The 16711-nt window shown below is 47.1% G+C and overlaps 1 protein-coding gene across 1 annotated transcript in view; it reads right to left on the reverse strand.

Moving 5' to 3' along the window:
* Nucleotides 1-945: 945 nt before the first annotated feature.
* The window catches only part of lmbrd1 (LMBR1 domain containing 1), an 80441-nt gene continuing 64675 nt past the window's right edge, over nt 946-16711 (reverse strand). The window contains exons 15-16 of the mRNA XM_035400760.1: nt 2206-2297; nt 946-2096 (exon numbers count right to left, since the gene is read on the reverse strand). Coding sequence (XP_035256651.1) covers nt 1986-2096; nt 2206-2297 — 203 coding nt within the window. The 3' untranslated portion in view covers nt 946-1985. The remainder of the gene's footprint in view (nt 2097-2205; nt 2298-16711) is intronic.

Consider the following 16711-nt stretch of genomic DNA (forward strand, 5'->3'; position numbering starts at 1 on the left):
ACTTGCTTCAACCTAATTTATTTTGGTTGGTTTAACTTAATTTATTTGGGTTGGTTCAACTTAATTTATTGGAGTGTGTTTCATTGGATCAACTTAATTTACTGGGGTTGGATCAACTTAATATACTGGAGTTGGTTCAACTAAATTTCTTTCAGTTGGTTTAACTTAATTTACTGGGGTTGGATCAATTTAATTTATTGGAGTTGGTTCAACTTAATTTACTTTTGTTGGATCAACTTAAATTATTGGGGTTAAATTACTGGGGTTGGATCAACTTAATTTAGGATTAGTGTTAAGGTTAGGGTTACAGCTAGGTTTAGGGTTAGTGATACAGCTAGGGTTCTAGCACATCCTCATGAGTAAACGCAAAAGTTCACAGATGTTTTTAAAATGCGAGAGTAAAAATGACATTCCTCCATTACTTATTCAAATACTTTTATTACAATTGTTTTACTTGCACATTTTGTATAAGATGCAGCGTCCTCGACAAAGATGTAGGTGTGATGTATAATTCCCCTGATTCTCCTAAAGGACATCAGACATGATTGCCAATATAACTGCATTATTTCTTCAGCTGACACCCCAACTGAATTAAAGACGAACTGCTGAGAGATGGAAAATGGAAAATAGATCAACTTCCCTTACAATGTTACCGTGACAACACTGCTCAACTGAAACCTCACATATCACACACACACACATGCACACGTTGTTAATATTATTATTATTATTATTATTATTATTAATATTATCCATGGTGGAAATTTGGCATATGGCTGTGTAGTAGGGGTATGTGTATTCATGTAGGATGACATACGTGCCATTTCATTTGTTTTTCTGAATCCTAGCACATCCACTTGAGTAAACAACATTTATTGAAAATGTTTTTATTTTATTTTTTTTGCTTAAGCAAAAGAGCTAAAGAGAAGTCAAACTGACGATAAAACAGTTTTTTTAATGTCTTTATTGAAAGTCGAAAAAAAATACACAAATCAAACGGCGGTAAAATGCTTCCTTTCCCATGGGAAAACTGTACCCCCCGCATCACCGCGCAAAGCAGACGACCGCGACGCGAGGGAAGACCAGGAAAACCCGCAAAACCCCCACAAGTTTGCCAGTAACGACGCAAAGTTAATCACAAAGACAATGTTAAGGTTACTCAAGAACCCAAGGGCAGAGTAGCAATGAACCATGATCATTATAAAATGACAAAGATGCCTCACCCCCACTCTTTATTGTATTTAATATCACACTTTACTGTCTTTAATACTGCATGTTGTTAATCAAAGGACATTTTCTCATCTGTTCACTAGTGAGAATGAAATAATGTAGTACCACAACGCTGGAGGAACATTTTTCTGTTAAAGCACAACTCATTTACCATTCCCCACCACCCTAACCCAATACTGGTGATATTCGGTATACCACATAGAAAACCCTGGACATAATATGGAAGGAAAAAAAATATATAATAAATTAATTAAATAAAACAAAAGTAAACCATGGATATTTAACCCATGTCTCCCAGAGCTAAAATTCTCAAAGGTGGTTTTACTTAATCTGAATATTTATTGTTACATTTATACAAATTTATCATCCTTAATTAGTCACAATAACCGAAACAGGGAACTGAGTTACAAGAATTCTGGATCTTCTCACAGAGCCAAATTTGAAAAAAGGAAAAGCAAATAAATACATTTCAGGAAACCTTCACCTCCTTTGTCAAATGTATTCTCTGGAAGATACCTTTGACCTAGCATTTCAGTAATCTCTCTTCAAATCAGAATGAAGAAGCAAAGTGAGCATATTTACAAACATTTTACAGTTACCAAGAAGCCCTAACTCTGAGGTTCAAAAGTACTGTGGCTTTAAACCGTTCGATAGTTTACCTCCAAAGTTTATACATGTCAATCAAGCCAAAACTTTGCTAGACTGGACTGATTCCAGCAACCCTTCGTGCCGCGGTCGAAGGTATGCGCGCCGGATCAATGCAGGTACTCCTCGTCGCTCACGTCCGAGTCGTCGGCCTCCACCTCCCCCTCAATCACCGACTTCCTTCCTTTGCAGCAGGACACCGCCAGGCCAATCAGGAAGACCTGTGGGCGGGAACAAAGCCAGCACGACCAATCAGGGGGCGAACGAGCCGTGTAGGAACGGGACACTTCGTGAAAGTGCCCGTCCGCGGATATTCACTTATCTACTCACCGCGATGAAGGCCCAGTTGCCAAAGTAGTAGACGGTGCTGAAGAACCAGAACTTGTGGAGGAACAGGTAGGACCGCGTCACGGTGCACTGGTCTGGGAAAACAAGAGCAGGAAGAAAAGCGGGTTGAGATCGGACTCGCGCGCCATTCGGAGAGGTTTGGCGGTAAAAGGCAACTCCAGACACGCCTCCGCTTCCTTCAGTTCTCAACGGAGATGTCTCACGAGACAAAAAAAGCGGGTTAATAGCACACGCAACCGGACGATTCGGCCCAAATAAATAAACAAACAAAATACGTCTTTCCGGGAACCACAGAAGTAGATGTTATCGGTGGAAGCATTACACTCGTTGTTAAGTTAATATGAATTACGCTACTTCGGAACGAACCCTCGTAACAAAAAATAATAGGCAGGCAGTTCTTAGGACAGCCAGATTTTTCTCAACTCCAACGGCCCATTAATCCCCGAGAACCTTTTACGGTGGTTTCACGACATCGCAAGAGATTCCAGCTTACAAGCAGGAACAGACACTCAAATAAGTCAACGCACTCGCCCCTTTAAATGGATTTTAAAACAGATTTTTCTTCTGCCGTTCCCAATAACCGACGATAATGTTTGAATAACAAATGCGGAGCGAGCTCGGTGATTAATCTTTACTGCCAGAGAGGGGCATTTTTCAAAGGCGTAAAAACGAACCAAAAAAGCTTTCCGCCTTCTTCCACCACTTGCACTGCCTAACGCACAGCCACAGCCATCATGCCCCTGATACCTTGATTACCCTCTTCTTAAGCTTTTCTCTTAAAAGAGGGTAATTTCTTTTTTTGAAGGGATTTTTTTTTTCCCTCAACCAGAAAAAAAATAAAATCCCACAAAAAAATAAGAAAACTAAATCAGTCTCACAGGACAGAAACACACAGAGACAGTTTCTCTCCTCAAGGCAATTTGTCTTTCGTTTTCTCTCTTCCAGAAGATCTTAGCGTTCCCCCCCTCTTTGTAGTCCCGTGCTCCGGTGATTGGGGGGGCCCCCGGGGGGACGAGCTCTTTGAGAAGCGCACTCCGCCGAACGCTGGTTAATTCGGCACAAGCCCCGCCCGCCCGCCTGCCCGCCGGAGACGCCGGCCCTCCGTGACCCCGCCGCGCGCGCTTCCGTGCCAGCCTGGCGGGGTTCTCCGGCCACCGGGCCCGAATCCGATTGGCCGCACGGCCCTGTGGGGGCGGAGGGGGGGGCTGTCCGTAAGCTTTGAAACCGAGCAGAAAATGGCGTGAAATCTTGGAAAGGAGGTCTGAGCCCTGGCGTGACGGGCTGCAAAAGCCGGGATGAGCATCGACAGGAATTCTGGGAAAATCGCTCTCGGTGCACGGGAGGAACCCGTTCTTATTTTCGTTTCCCCCCCCCGTAGGGAAGCGGGGCTATTTGGCACGGTCAGTTAATCAGGGCCCTGGTCACTACATGGGGAACACAGCTCAGTATTGAGGGCAGTACATAATAAAGGTTACTGAATGTTGTGCACACAGGATACTGCAGTGTTTCTAGAGCCATGAGTCCGTAGTCCACTAGGCTAAGCTAGTATGTGTATTGGTAGGGTCCCAGAAAGGTACTAACTCTATAATTTCGGGTAACGGCATTTTAAAAAAATTCTAATTTGGGTCCCGATATTAAAATGTTTAAGAAACAGTGGGTTATTGTATGTGTGTTTGCATATAGGACGGGTGATTGTATGTTGCAGTTAGCACGCAGGAACAGTAACTGCACACCATTGGCAGCGGACACAGCTGCTTTGGGGACAGCAGGACAGGATGAGGATGCAGTGCGGACACTCGGACCGCTTTCTCCAGGGTCCGAGAACAGCAGAATCGCAGCAGCGCGAGCGGCAAGCCAGCGAAGAGCCAGTTTTCCGCCAGGGCCGGGGGGGGCAAGGCCGGCCCGAGACGAACAGGACGCGACAAGGTCACCGAGAGCACCGCCGCGGCTCTTCCCGCCATTTCTGCAGCCTGCGGTGGGGGGGGGGGTTGCATGACTGAGTCGCCCTCCTGGGAGATGCACGTGACGGTAATGGCGGTTAAGCCGCGGGGCGGGAGGGAGCGCGACACGTCAGAGAGCTGGGGGTGGGGGGGGGGGCAGAGGCCGAGCTTCAGACCGCTTTTAACATTTTTAAAATTTTTTACTGTAGTAACATCCACCCACCCCCCTCCCAGCTGCTGATGCTGGAACGCGGCTTCCCACCCATGGCGGTCGCTTCGCCGTGCCACGGGGGGGGGGGGGGGGGTCTCACCGGCACACTGCAGCGTTCCGGAATGTTCCGCCTTCGAGCCTTCGTGAAAAAGCAGGACCGCCCGCTCTTACTTTCAGGCAATGCATCGCGTTTACAGCGAGATAATGTCATTAGAGCCCATTCCAGTGAGAATGAATCACGGCGCACAGAGGTTTATTTAAGCGTTCCTCAGGCTGGGAATCGGGTTATTCACACGAGCAGCTATTTTCGGTAACTTGTTAAACACGGAAATCGCTGTGTGTTCCAGAGACTAATTAATTGGGCAAACAAAGCTGCGATTCCACGGAACTGCACCATGATCCTGAAGGACACTTGAAGGTTTCTTCTCCGTGCGGGTGGATCATTGTTGCTTTATCGTAAAAAGGCTATTTTTGCATCTCTAAAAAAAAAGATCACCCATTTCCTCCTAGTCTAGGATTGGCATTTTCTCATGCAAGGAAGTGGACAGCGTATACAGTGTGTAAAAGGCTAGACTGTCCAGTGTGTGTGTGTGTGTGTGTGTGTGTGCACATCCAGTATGCCACCAGCTTATAGCACCTGTGGGATTCCTTTGCACGTACCTGCCCGTGTGTGTGTGTGTGTACACACATGTACAGTGCCCTCCGCAACTTTTAGCATTCTGGGAAAAAAGGCTATAAAAGCTATAAAAACGTCCTGTGGTTATCAGCTCGATCTTGCACTCTGAATATCAGAGAAAGCTAACCTTTAACGGGTAAAGTTTTTCAAAGAAAAAAATATGTTCTTCATCAATAAATACCTATTTTTCTCAAACATGTGTCACTGTTATTGGCACCCCTCAAAATACTTATGAGCAAAATATAATAGAAGCACACTGGCATTTGAAGTTCACCCGAGTCTTTAGGAACTTTTAAGTGGTCATTAATTACTTCCTGTTCCACTGTAAACACAAGCTGACTCATATGTTGAAGTCCCTTAGTCATCCATCAGCACAGGCAAGGTCAGAGAACACACAAATTACAGGAGACGAACGGGTGCTGACCTTCATAAATCAGACAATGACTCCGAAATAACAGCTAAGCGTCTGAAAACAGGGCGATGACTATGGAGATGACGGAAGAGGACTCGAGAGTCTTTCCCCCACTTGCAGCGGGGAGGACGGTTCGAAAGCCAAAAACTCTCAAAAGGATAACCGTCGACAAAAGTTGGTCGCGTGTTAGGGTCACCCAGCCCCTCAAAACAGCAATCAGACCCCCCCCATGCCAACAAGCTACCTGGAAGTATTGCTACAAGAAAGCCTCTACTGTCATGAAACCATGCTAAATGTCATGGGAACGAGGTTCTACGGTCAGATGAGACACAAGCAAAGCTTTTTGGTCACAAACGCCAGAGATGAGTAAAAAGAGGGACGGCCATGCAGAAAAGAACATAACTCTCACTGTGAAGTATGCCGGTGGATATATGATGTGGTTATGCTTTGAAAGGCCATAAGAACCTTGTAAGAATACATGGTATCATGGTCATACTCGTCAAGTGCCAGGGATTTCAGAGCAAAATCAGGTTGCCAGGAGGATAAAACTGGGTTGCGGTTGGATATTACAGCAGGACAAAGCCTTCCTCCAAATCTGCAGAAATGGTTATCTGACCACAGAATCACGCTTTTGCAATGGCTCAGTGCACCCTCAGTACCCTCCCCTAAACCCAACTGAAAACCCATGGGGTAAGCAGAAGAGAAGAGTTCGCAGGTGAAGACCATGACAGATCTGGAGGGATTCTGCATGCAGGAATGGTCTCAGATCCCTCGCGTTCTCCCAGCTCATCGAACACAGGAGAAGCCTCGTTGCTATTGCCAGGATGACGGACCTACCTACGGCTATCCAGCCTTCAACGAGAGAGCTTCCACCATTTTAATGCTGAGACTGTGGATATGAACACCTCTTCAGCACATGAGCACGGCGGCTGAGGCTCGTGGAGTTCACGTCTGAGGGAACGTCACGACGATGAGAGTCGCCCAGCGGGAAGAACAGCGCCTGCTCGCTAAGGAGCACGATGTAGCGATCGCGCACAGTCGTTAGCTAATTGCTTCGGCGGCATGCTAAGCGAGTTTGTGCTAACTGTCCTCCAGACTCCACTTAGCGCACCTACGTGGGCTTTTCGACCGTGTCTGAGAAACCTGTCGCGTTGCGGAGAGAAACGGCACCTTGTCAAAGAGGAAACTCTTGTCCCTGTCACCGCGAACAAGCAGCAAGTCCTGTAGATGTACAAAGTCACTGCCTCTTAATCAAACATGGCAACTCGTGCGCACTTACTAAAACACAACAAAAGACACTTTTACATGTGTCACAAAACTGCAGAACACATTTCTTGAACTGTATTCACACACATATCCAATTTTGCCAAGCCTACTGGCAGCAGGGTATTTATTAGTAGGATGCCTTTGCCCGGGGACAATTATAATAAATCAATGCGAAGAGGTACATAGAGGCGAGAATAATGATAGAGGTTGCGGGTTCAATTCCCTGGTGAGGTTCTGCCATTGTACCCTTGAGCAGGATACTTATCCGAAATCACTTCAGATAATATCAAGGTTAAGAAGGGAAACTGTAGGTGTAAAGCAAGATGAGTAAGTGGCTCTGGATAAGAGCCTTTGATGAACACTTAAAAGTTGATGTAAATGGGACAAAGACATCAGTCACAAACCCAGAAGAACCAATAAAAATGTCTCTCTAATGGTTAAAAAAAAAAAAAAAACAGTAGTGAATCATTCTTAGCATGTGATAGCCAATCAGCACCTTTCTGAAGAGAACTCCCAGAATTCCGAAGCAGCGCAAAGACCAGGCAGCAAAGTGGCTATGCCCTAAAGTCCCGGAGGATGGCTTGGGTGAACGTCTGTCACCAAGAGCTGCGTAGGTATAGATGACGAAGGTGTGGCGGCCGCTGGGCATGCTGGGTAGGGAAAAAGGGTGTGTCTAGGCAACTATAACGTCTGTGGCCGTCTATAATTTTAAAAAAGGGAGAAAAGGACATAATTTGCCAGTCTAGAGGGATGCGTTATATCCATATGGAGGGAACAGACTGGTCACAGAGGGGACGGGTAAACAGAGTGGCCCTGGGGTGCAGTACTCTTCCTTTCCAGAAAGCTCGCTCTGCTCTGTGCTGCTCTGCTGCCTTGTGCTGCTCTGTGCTGCTGCTCTGAGCTTCTCTGTGCTGCTGCTCTGCTCTGTACAGCTCTGTGGTTCTCTGCTCTGTGCTGCTGCTTGGCTCTGCTGCTCTGGTCCGTGCTGCTTCTCTGGTCTGCTGCTCCATTCTGTGCTGCTTCTCTGGTCTGCTGCTCCATTCTGTGCTGCTGCTCCATTCTGTGCTGCTTCTCTGGTCTGCTGCTCCATCCTGTGCTGCTTCTCTGGTCTGCTGCTCCATTCTGTGCTGCTCCGTTCTGTGCTGCTCTGTTTGCTATGTTCAGCCATGCCAGCAGAGAGTGGGCGGGAGGGCAGCCCTGGCAGGACATCCAAGAGCTGAACCCCGCTAAACAGGAGCCAAAGGGGAACGATGATGGAGCGGAAAGAACGACAGAGCAGACAGGACGTTGCAATGAGAGGGGGGGGGGGAGAGAGAGAGAGATAGACGGAGAGAGAGAGTGAAAGAGAGAGAGATAGTGAGAGAAAGTGAGAGAGCAAGAGAGAAACTGGGTCAGCGTGGCCTAGCTAAGTGCAGTACAGGCTGAACTTGGCTGAACAGCACAGAAAGGGAGTAAATGTGTGTGAACTGCACGCGCTCTCTGTGAGCTGAAGAGGACAGACATCAGAAAAGGGATGAGATTGGATCCCATACACAAACACAGCGGGGGGACTCTACCTGCTGTTCTGTACATCAAACAGCATAACTGCGGCACGCTGGTACACATTTATATCTGAAGCATGACTGGGATCAAAAAATCAATATCCCACTTCTCCATAAGCCATCGCTTGAAAGATGTTTCTGTAAATAGCGCTTCTATAAATGGGTTTTCTAGAAGGGGAAAGAAGGATGAAGCGCAATTTGTTTCGGCTCGCTCCGTTTTAACACGACAAGCATTCTCCGGGCCCGCTCCTCCCACTGACGGCCCGTGGAATACAGAGCCGAATAAACAGCGGAATGAACCGATTAAAAAATGATCAATGATGCATATTTTACGCGGGACTTGGTTCTCGTCGTCGAGCGGCGCGAAAGCAGTTTCATTTTCACAGATGACCTTTTACAGTTCGTGCCGTGAATTCCAGTGACATCACCTAGCCGACGCGCAACAAACGTGTCCATGCCTGGGTGGGCTGCTTATTACAAAATGTAATAAAAATGTAATAAAAGAAATTAAAAGTATCTTTTTTTAAATACAAATTTTCGGTGCCATTTCTTTCATTTCAGAAATTAATTCACTGTGAAAAACGCATCACAATTAAAAATTTGCCTACAGTACCATGAAAAACAGGTCTAGACGGGAATTTTTTTTTCTTTGTAACAAAAATAAATGACACGCGCTCACAGAATAACCTGCTTACAGAAGATTCCAGCTTTGCTCTTCATTAAAAAAAGAATCAAATTAGAAAATAAATAAATAAAAATAAATAAAAATTAAAAAAAAACAATTTAAAAAATATTAATAACATGACTAAATCACGGGACCCTCGTCCTCACGCCTTTTTATTCCCGCTGTAAAGTGGCGTTCCGCGATCTGTCCGTTTGCGGTGGGGCCTGGGATCGCTAAGACGTGTAATTTCTGGCTATATCAGGACACCATCTGCAGCGTTCAGTCTGCGGCCCCGCGGTGAGTCCTCTCATGCTGTCCGTCGCCTTGATTTAAACAGGGGAGACGGCCCACATAATAGGCAGGCAGCCAATCACCTTGCAGGTCCCCTTCTGCAAACTGTCACTGGGAACTCTCGGCAAAAAAAGGGCTAAAGCAGCGGGCGGTTCCTCTGTAACACAAGCGTTTATTCGTTTAAGAATAGTTTCAGCCCCGCTGGTACAGTACAACAGAACAGACAGGACGGAGTCAGCGCACCGAGGGCAAAACAGTCCACAGCGGTAACGAGCTTGTGCGTAATTACAGCTGTTACTGCATTGATATTCGGTTTTTATTAACGCTGCATAAAAACATGCAGTAATGGGAATAGAAGGAAATATTCAGCGTTCGACTCTATTAATCTCTCCACAGCACACACTGTGGTGCAGAATGCCGATAGGTTATCTAAGCCATGTTCCCTCAACTAGTCTGAGAACTTTGATTTTAGCGCAATGCTAAAAACATTTTATTCGTCACTAACTGCTATGACATGGTGTTTTTACGCACAACGAAACCCTAATTCCTCTAGCTCGCTGGCTAGACAGATATTCAATTAACTATGTAACTAACTGTTATTTGAAACTCCTTAGTTTCCTAATGAATTTAGCCACACTTTGAATTAAGCCCTCCTCTAAGTGAAGCTAACGCGCGACTGAGAAATAAGGCGCCCATTGCAGGCAAAGTGCACGCCAAGCTCACTGTCTTAAATCGATGGGTCGACCACAGCTGGGAGGGACTACTAGCCGTTTGAAATATGGAAAGGGGTTCGCTAATGGACAAACCGTATAACTGAGTTTTATTGGAGCGCAAATGGAATAAAGAGACCGGCATTTCTCAATGCACGTGTGCGTTTCCAATCTCTCTGTGATCCAAATATTTTTTTAAAAAGTACTTGTCGGCTCCAGCACTGCAACATCCTTCGTCAATTCTGACAAGCGCACATTCTCCGCCAAAATAGCGCTCTGGCAGCCTCGGTTGCTATTTTATTTTGTTTTATTTTTTATGCCGCGGTCCACCGCCGAGTGCGTTAGGGGAGCGTATTTCCGGTAATTCGCATATTTGATTAAGACCCGCCTACCTTTCTCCAGATACCTCATCGATTTCACAGTTTCACACAGTCTTCACAGTCTCGACAAGACACGACAGAAATTGAATCAAAACATAGACTGCTAAAAACGAAAATTCATCACTTCATTTTCTTGAATTTCCACGGGAAATAAGGACAGAAGGAAGCCTCACTTTCAGAGAGCGGGTCTGAACCTACAGCATGAACGCATAAAAAATAAATAAGAGAAGCAACCTGGTACGCCATCTGCGGTAATTAATAAAACAACTCCTCGCACCTTTGAAGAAAAGGGGGCCAGACATTCTGCCAGACATGTGATCTGATCCCAAACGGAGCCCACCCTGTTTTTCTGTTATTTCCCTTTCCTTCCTCTTTTTTTTCTCTCTCTCGCCATCTAAATCTTTCTCAGGTCAGGAGGGTACCTGAAATTGACTGCCCATGGGAAAAAAAGAAAAGAAGAGCAGGAAGAGTTAAAATGGAGGCTAGCGGGGCCTGAGTCCAGATAGAGCACTGAGGAGGAAACAAACTGGGATGCAACCATAGCCCCCGCCCCGCCATCTGCGGCCCCTCAGCGGCTCACCTGGGTTACGGGCCCCTGAACGCGGCGGGCGGCGGGCAGATGGCTCTCCGCGGCGTTCTGGCCGAACCGATCGGCCCGTACCGCCGCCGACCCCGCTCACCTTCAAGCTCCTGCCGCCGCTCGCCGCTCGCCGCTCTGGGGCCCGAGCTCGCCGGTGCGGGGCGTGCATTATTTACCACAACCCCCCCTCCCCGTCCCCCACCCCCCCCCCCCCCAACACCCAACCCCCGCTGTCACTCGCCCAACACAAACACGCTCCTGTTCCCTGCTCTTTTTCCCTCTTGTACCTGGCTCTCCGAGCTTAGCGGGAGGGCTCGAGGACCGCCCATCATCCCCCCCCCCCGCCCCCCCCGCGCACGGCGGCTCGGCGGGAGAGCGCGCAGGCTTCAGCAGCGAGCTTCCTCCGACACGTCGGGCGCCCCACTCAAGAGCGGAACTCCCCGCGGAAAACGTCAGCGGGAGAAAAAGGAGCCTTTGCGAGAAAACCTTCTTTTCGAGCGGCGTCGGCGCGGGAGCGGGTCGCTCACAGACGGCTATCTGAAGACGGGTTCGGCTCATTGTGCCACCAGACAGCCTTGAGGAAAACAAACGGGCTTAACGAAATCCTACTGAGCCCGGCTATCCGCCTCGGCTACATAATGCCGCTAATACTGTCACTTCAAAAGAGGAGTCTGGGCTGAGTGCGTGCTTGTTTTTGTGAAGAGTGTGCACAGTGAGCCTTCCTCTACACTGAATTCATGCACCAGTTGCCTACAGCAGGTTTATAGATACAGCGAGTTCCGTACCGCTTGAGACAAAGACATTTTTCTTTCCCTTGGTTTGGCTCTGTACTCCGCAATTTTATATTTCAGAACTTTTTATTCATAACGCCATGCCCCCCCCCCCCCCCCCCTTAATTCAGGGCACCATAATGGGGCATATTAATGTTATGTTAATGTTAATTAATGTTACTTTGTGGCATATCCTTTTCATGCAATGACTGCTAGAAGGCTGTGACCCGTAGACAGCACCAGTATATTCTCTGGTGATGCTCTGCCAGGCCTGTACTGCAGCCATCTTCAGCTCCTGTTCTGGGGGCTAGTTTCCTTAGGTTTTCTCTTCAGCATATGAAACGCATGCTAAATTGGTTTCAGATCAGGTGCCTGACGTGGCCAGTCAAGAATCGTCCAGTTTTTAGCTTTGCATGTTTGGAATCATTGCCTTGCTGTAGGATGAAGTACGTTCAAGGAGTTGGGAGCAGATAAGATGCTTCTGTACATTTCAGAATTCATTCTGCTGCCGCTATCCGCAGTTACATCATCAATGAAGAAAGTGAGCCAGTACCTGTGGCAGCCATACATGCCCAAACCATAGCACCCCCACCACCATGTTTCACAGATGAGGGGGGACGCTTTAGATCTGGGACAGTTCCTTCTGGCCTCCACACTGTGCTCTTGCCTTTTTCCCATAATTCTGAAGACTTTTTTTTAGGTACTTCTTAGCAAACTGTAATCTGGTCATCCTGTTTTTTGCTGTGTTTGGATGTTTTTCTTCATTATGGTGAGAATTCGGTGTGGTCTTCCTTGGCCCACAGGGACCTTTGCAATTACTGAGCTCACCAGTGCTCTCTTTCTTTTTAATGATGTTCCAAACAGTTGATTTTGGTAAGCCTAAGGTTTGGCCTGTGTCTCTGACTGTTTCTTTATTTTATTTTTATTTCTCAGCCTCATAATGACTTCCTTGATTTTCATTGGAACAATTTTGGTCTTCATGTTGACAAATGCCAATAGAAAACTACAAAGCCAATCAAACGCCTAGACTCAAAACTAGATACCGAAAGCTCTCTTATACTTGCACTAAGGAAGCAATTGAACACACCTGACTAATTAAAAACACCTGTGAAGCTATTTGTCCCAAACATTATGATGCCCAGAAATAGGGAGACTATTTATAAAAAAAAGTGCTGTTATGGTGAAAGCAAAATTCATAAAAATGCCTTTAAATGTAAGCTGATAATTTGCACTTTACCCACACGTGACTTGTTTGACTGAAAATCAGAAATAAAATAAATATATATATATGGCATTGCTCTGAACATTATGGCACAATATCCTCATAGCGTGCCAGTGTCTTTGCACTAGCTGAGTCTGCCATCATGATTTCTCCTTCTGCTTCTCCAATGCCAGCAGTTAAAAAACTCACTATTTTTAGGAAGCCAGTAGGGCCTTGAGTTTCACACACAATCTGGCGCTATGGTGCTAAATTGGGCATATGACAGAACTTTAGCAATAGACAGTGTAGTATTTGAAACAATTTGCAGATCTAGGGCAATTAAAAATAAAAAATAATACATGCAATAAAGAAGTTTCAGACTGTCACTTATTTTCTACATTCAGAAGCTCTTCTCATGAAAGACTGAGCAGATCTGTTGAAATGAGACCTGCATGAGCAGCCCATTCATTCAATTACTTACGAGTTCATGTGAACTCATATGGCTGCTAGAAAGAGAGATATAGCTGGAAAAAAAAACTTACCTCACCTCAAAAAAATGAAATAAAAATGACACTAGATTTAATATTGTTGCAGAGGGACGAGGGAAACGCCTGCTGAGAACGTTTCGTGTGAGCAGGTCACAAGGTTCTCGCCGCGATGCGACGGCCGCAATTCGGTTTCCGTTCGAGCGGAGCGAACGAAGCGTTTCGCGTCGGCCCCAAGCGTACGACGACTTGTGACACCCGCCACGCAGAGCGAACCGCGAAACCGAGCCTCGTCTACGGCGAAGCGAGAGTATCTGGAGAGAACGCGGAAGAAGGACCCTCGAAGCGCGCCGCTGAAGAAGCACAGTTGGGATGCGCGTGCGACTTGTTTTGAGACGAGGGGCCGCGGAGCTTCCGAGCCTTCGGCGCGTAGCGTAGCGAGCGAGGGGGGGGGGGGGTAGAGGAAACGGTACGGAAACGCGAGCTCATTCCTGCGCACCGAACGCGCTCGCTTGTATCCCGGGCCACCCGTGACTGAGCGTCACCGCGGATCTGAACAAAACAACGGCTAATTGGTCCCGCGCACCTCCTCTGCCTTCGAGCCAATTAAATAACGAGAGGCCCGAGAGTTTCCAGGTCAGCTGGCGCGTCTACGCTGCGAGGGGCCTTCGGACGAATCGACGGGCGAGCCGCTTCGCCGAAATCTCATTCGCCTCTTCGCTCGGAAGCCGCCCCCGGGCCGAATCCTGAAAGTGGGGGAGGGGGGGGGGGTTGGGTTGGGTTTAATTGAATCCTTTATTCAATCACCTCGTGGTCCGTCGAGCCTAACCGGGTCATTTTACCAATCCTCCTCCGTCGCCGTCGCGCGGCATGGCGACTGGGGCCCGAACGATTGAGTCGGCACACCCCCCCCTCAAGGCTGACGTGTCCTCCGTCATACTGGCAGAATTAAATACCATTTTTTTTTAAAACCAAGAGAAAGCGTGAAGGTTCAAGGAAACGGCACCTGCCATTGCAAAAAAACACATCTTTTCTGTATGCTTTGATACCCATCCGCACAGAAAAATAGCTTGTTGCTTAGGAACGGAACGATGGCCGCGCGCTGAATTTTTAAGGGCACTGCATAGTCTTGCTTTTCAATTAGTGATGTCAGATTTATGGACAAGGCGCACAGCACTGCAGGTAGCAATGTCGGAAGCATCAGGTAACAGGTAAAAATTAATCTATGATTTGTAAGGACTGTTGGGGAAATGACACCAGTGACACTGAGGTAGAAGTGTGGACTATACATGCCAAAATGATATCAATAATGACATAAATATGGAATTATATAAATAAATATATAAATAAGTAAATCATTAAACAAGTACGTAATTTATTTTGTTTAGAAATAATTCAATTCACACGTCATGACTGTCCTTTTCGCAATAATGTGATCCAATTTAATTTATTTTTGATTTGAAAATAACATGCTGCGTTTCAGAATGGCTTTTTTCATTTCATAATGACACTTTTCTGAATGGCTTATTTGCAAATGGCGTTTTTATTTCCAAACTCCTTTTTCATTTCATAATGAGACTTTTCATAACAGTAAGGTCCTCCCGTCAATCGGCACGGGCGGGGCGGGGTCACTGATGGTCATTGGTTGCTCACACATTCGGGCAAAAGCAGCAGCACAGCAAATAACAATCTGAACGTTAAAATGATTTTTTAAAAACTTTTAACCGCGTTTCCATGAATACAGTAAATACTTATTAGCATCTGCACTTAAAATCGAACGTCTCCATCATACAGCCAGTAGATGCACTGCCTCACCCCACCTGATCTGAATTATAACATTAGATACAGCACTGATAGGAGCATTATTATTATTTATTTCGGAATATATTTATTTATTTGTTTGTTTAATTCCAAAATTACATATAATTGTATAATCTCCACACACTACAATCTCACCGCAGATATAAACTATAGGGAGCATCTGAAAAGCGGCCCCACGCACATCAGCCTACTCCTACATGAAGTCTCCTGTTGGACTGAGCATGTGCCGGCTTTGTTCCGAGGGTTTGTTCTGACTGGACATCTGCCAGACAGCTGGGGGAATTCTGGCACATGAAATGCAGAATTATGTGTGCGATCCCACACGTTATTACTACCGGGGAACGTGTTGTCCCTCACGCGCTCAAATACCCAACAAAAAATTAATTAATACATTAAAAAAATTAAATAAATTAAAAAAACCTATCGGGGTTACAGCTCTACAGTGGCTTTTTCATAATTGTTTACCAATCTACACCTTAATTTAAAGCACAAATGCCTAACAATACATAACTGTAGAGACAGCAACTCGATGCAACTATTGCCATATTGGGATTTTCACCCGGCAACGAGGATGTAAATAACCGATCGTTACAATTTCCCCACGGTCATAAAAAAACACAATACAGCTTCTTAAAAGCACTCAACAGCCCCGCCACGAACAACAGGACGATGATTTTTTCCTTTTTAGAAACCCGCGGCCGAATCGACGTTCGCTTCGAACCGAAGCCGCCTTCAACCGATTCGTTTCCGGGCCGACGCCGGTTGCCTCGGAAGGCGGTTAAAACTGAGCGTGCTCCTCGCCGGGGCGAAATCGCAGCCCCCGGGGTTTTCAGTCCGAACCCCGCGCCGCTCGAGCAGACAGCAAACCCCCCCCACCCCCCCCAGTCCCCCCGTCCCCCCCGGTCCCCCGCCTAATCCGACCCGTGTCGCCCGCGCCGATCGCTTCCTCAGATTGCTTTTCCCCTCATACGTGCCCCCGAGGCCGGGAGCTCGACGCGACGGGTACAATAGCATCGCACGCGCTCAGACGCGTCCGCGTTACACCAGGGGGTGCGAGTGACGGGTCCGTCGTGACCTCGGTAACGACAGGGTGTCACGGCTCCCCCGACGCTCCCCCGCCGATACGCCGCGATCCTCGGCGCCGTCGAAACGTCGCGAACCCCCCCGCTCCTGTCGAGCCGCGCGATTTTTCTTCTCTGCCGTGGAGGTGTTACGAACTCCGGCTGCTGTCGGGATATCGCCGTTATCGCTGCCGTCGAGATGCGGCAAACTCTCTTGCTGCCGTCAAGACGTTCCACTTTTCACTGCCATCTAGACTCTCGGCGCGGTTTCTGCGCTGGAAATCTTACACTGCATTCGAGACGCATTCTGAGCATCGCGAGTGGCGTGAACCGAATTATGAGGAAGGAGAAATTAAGCGATCAGGGCCTCCGGTCATCCGATACTGCGCGCAGCACACCCTTCATGAAGTCCTGGTCAGACTGTGTCTCGTTACCTGTGGCCTGCAACACTTCAGTGAGTTGAGAAAAGACCAGCTAGG

Source organism: Anguilla anguilla, chromosome 18, assembly GCF_013347855.1.
Source record: "Anguilla anguilla isolate fAngAng1 chromosome 18, fAngAng1.pri, whole genome shotgun sequence".
In the NCBI taxonomy this organism is placed as follows: domain Eukaryota; kingdom Metazoa; phylum Chordata; class Actinopteri; order Anguilliformes; family Anguillidae; genus Anguilla; species Anguilla anguilla.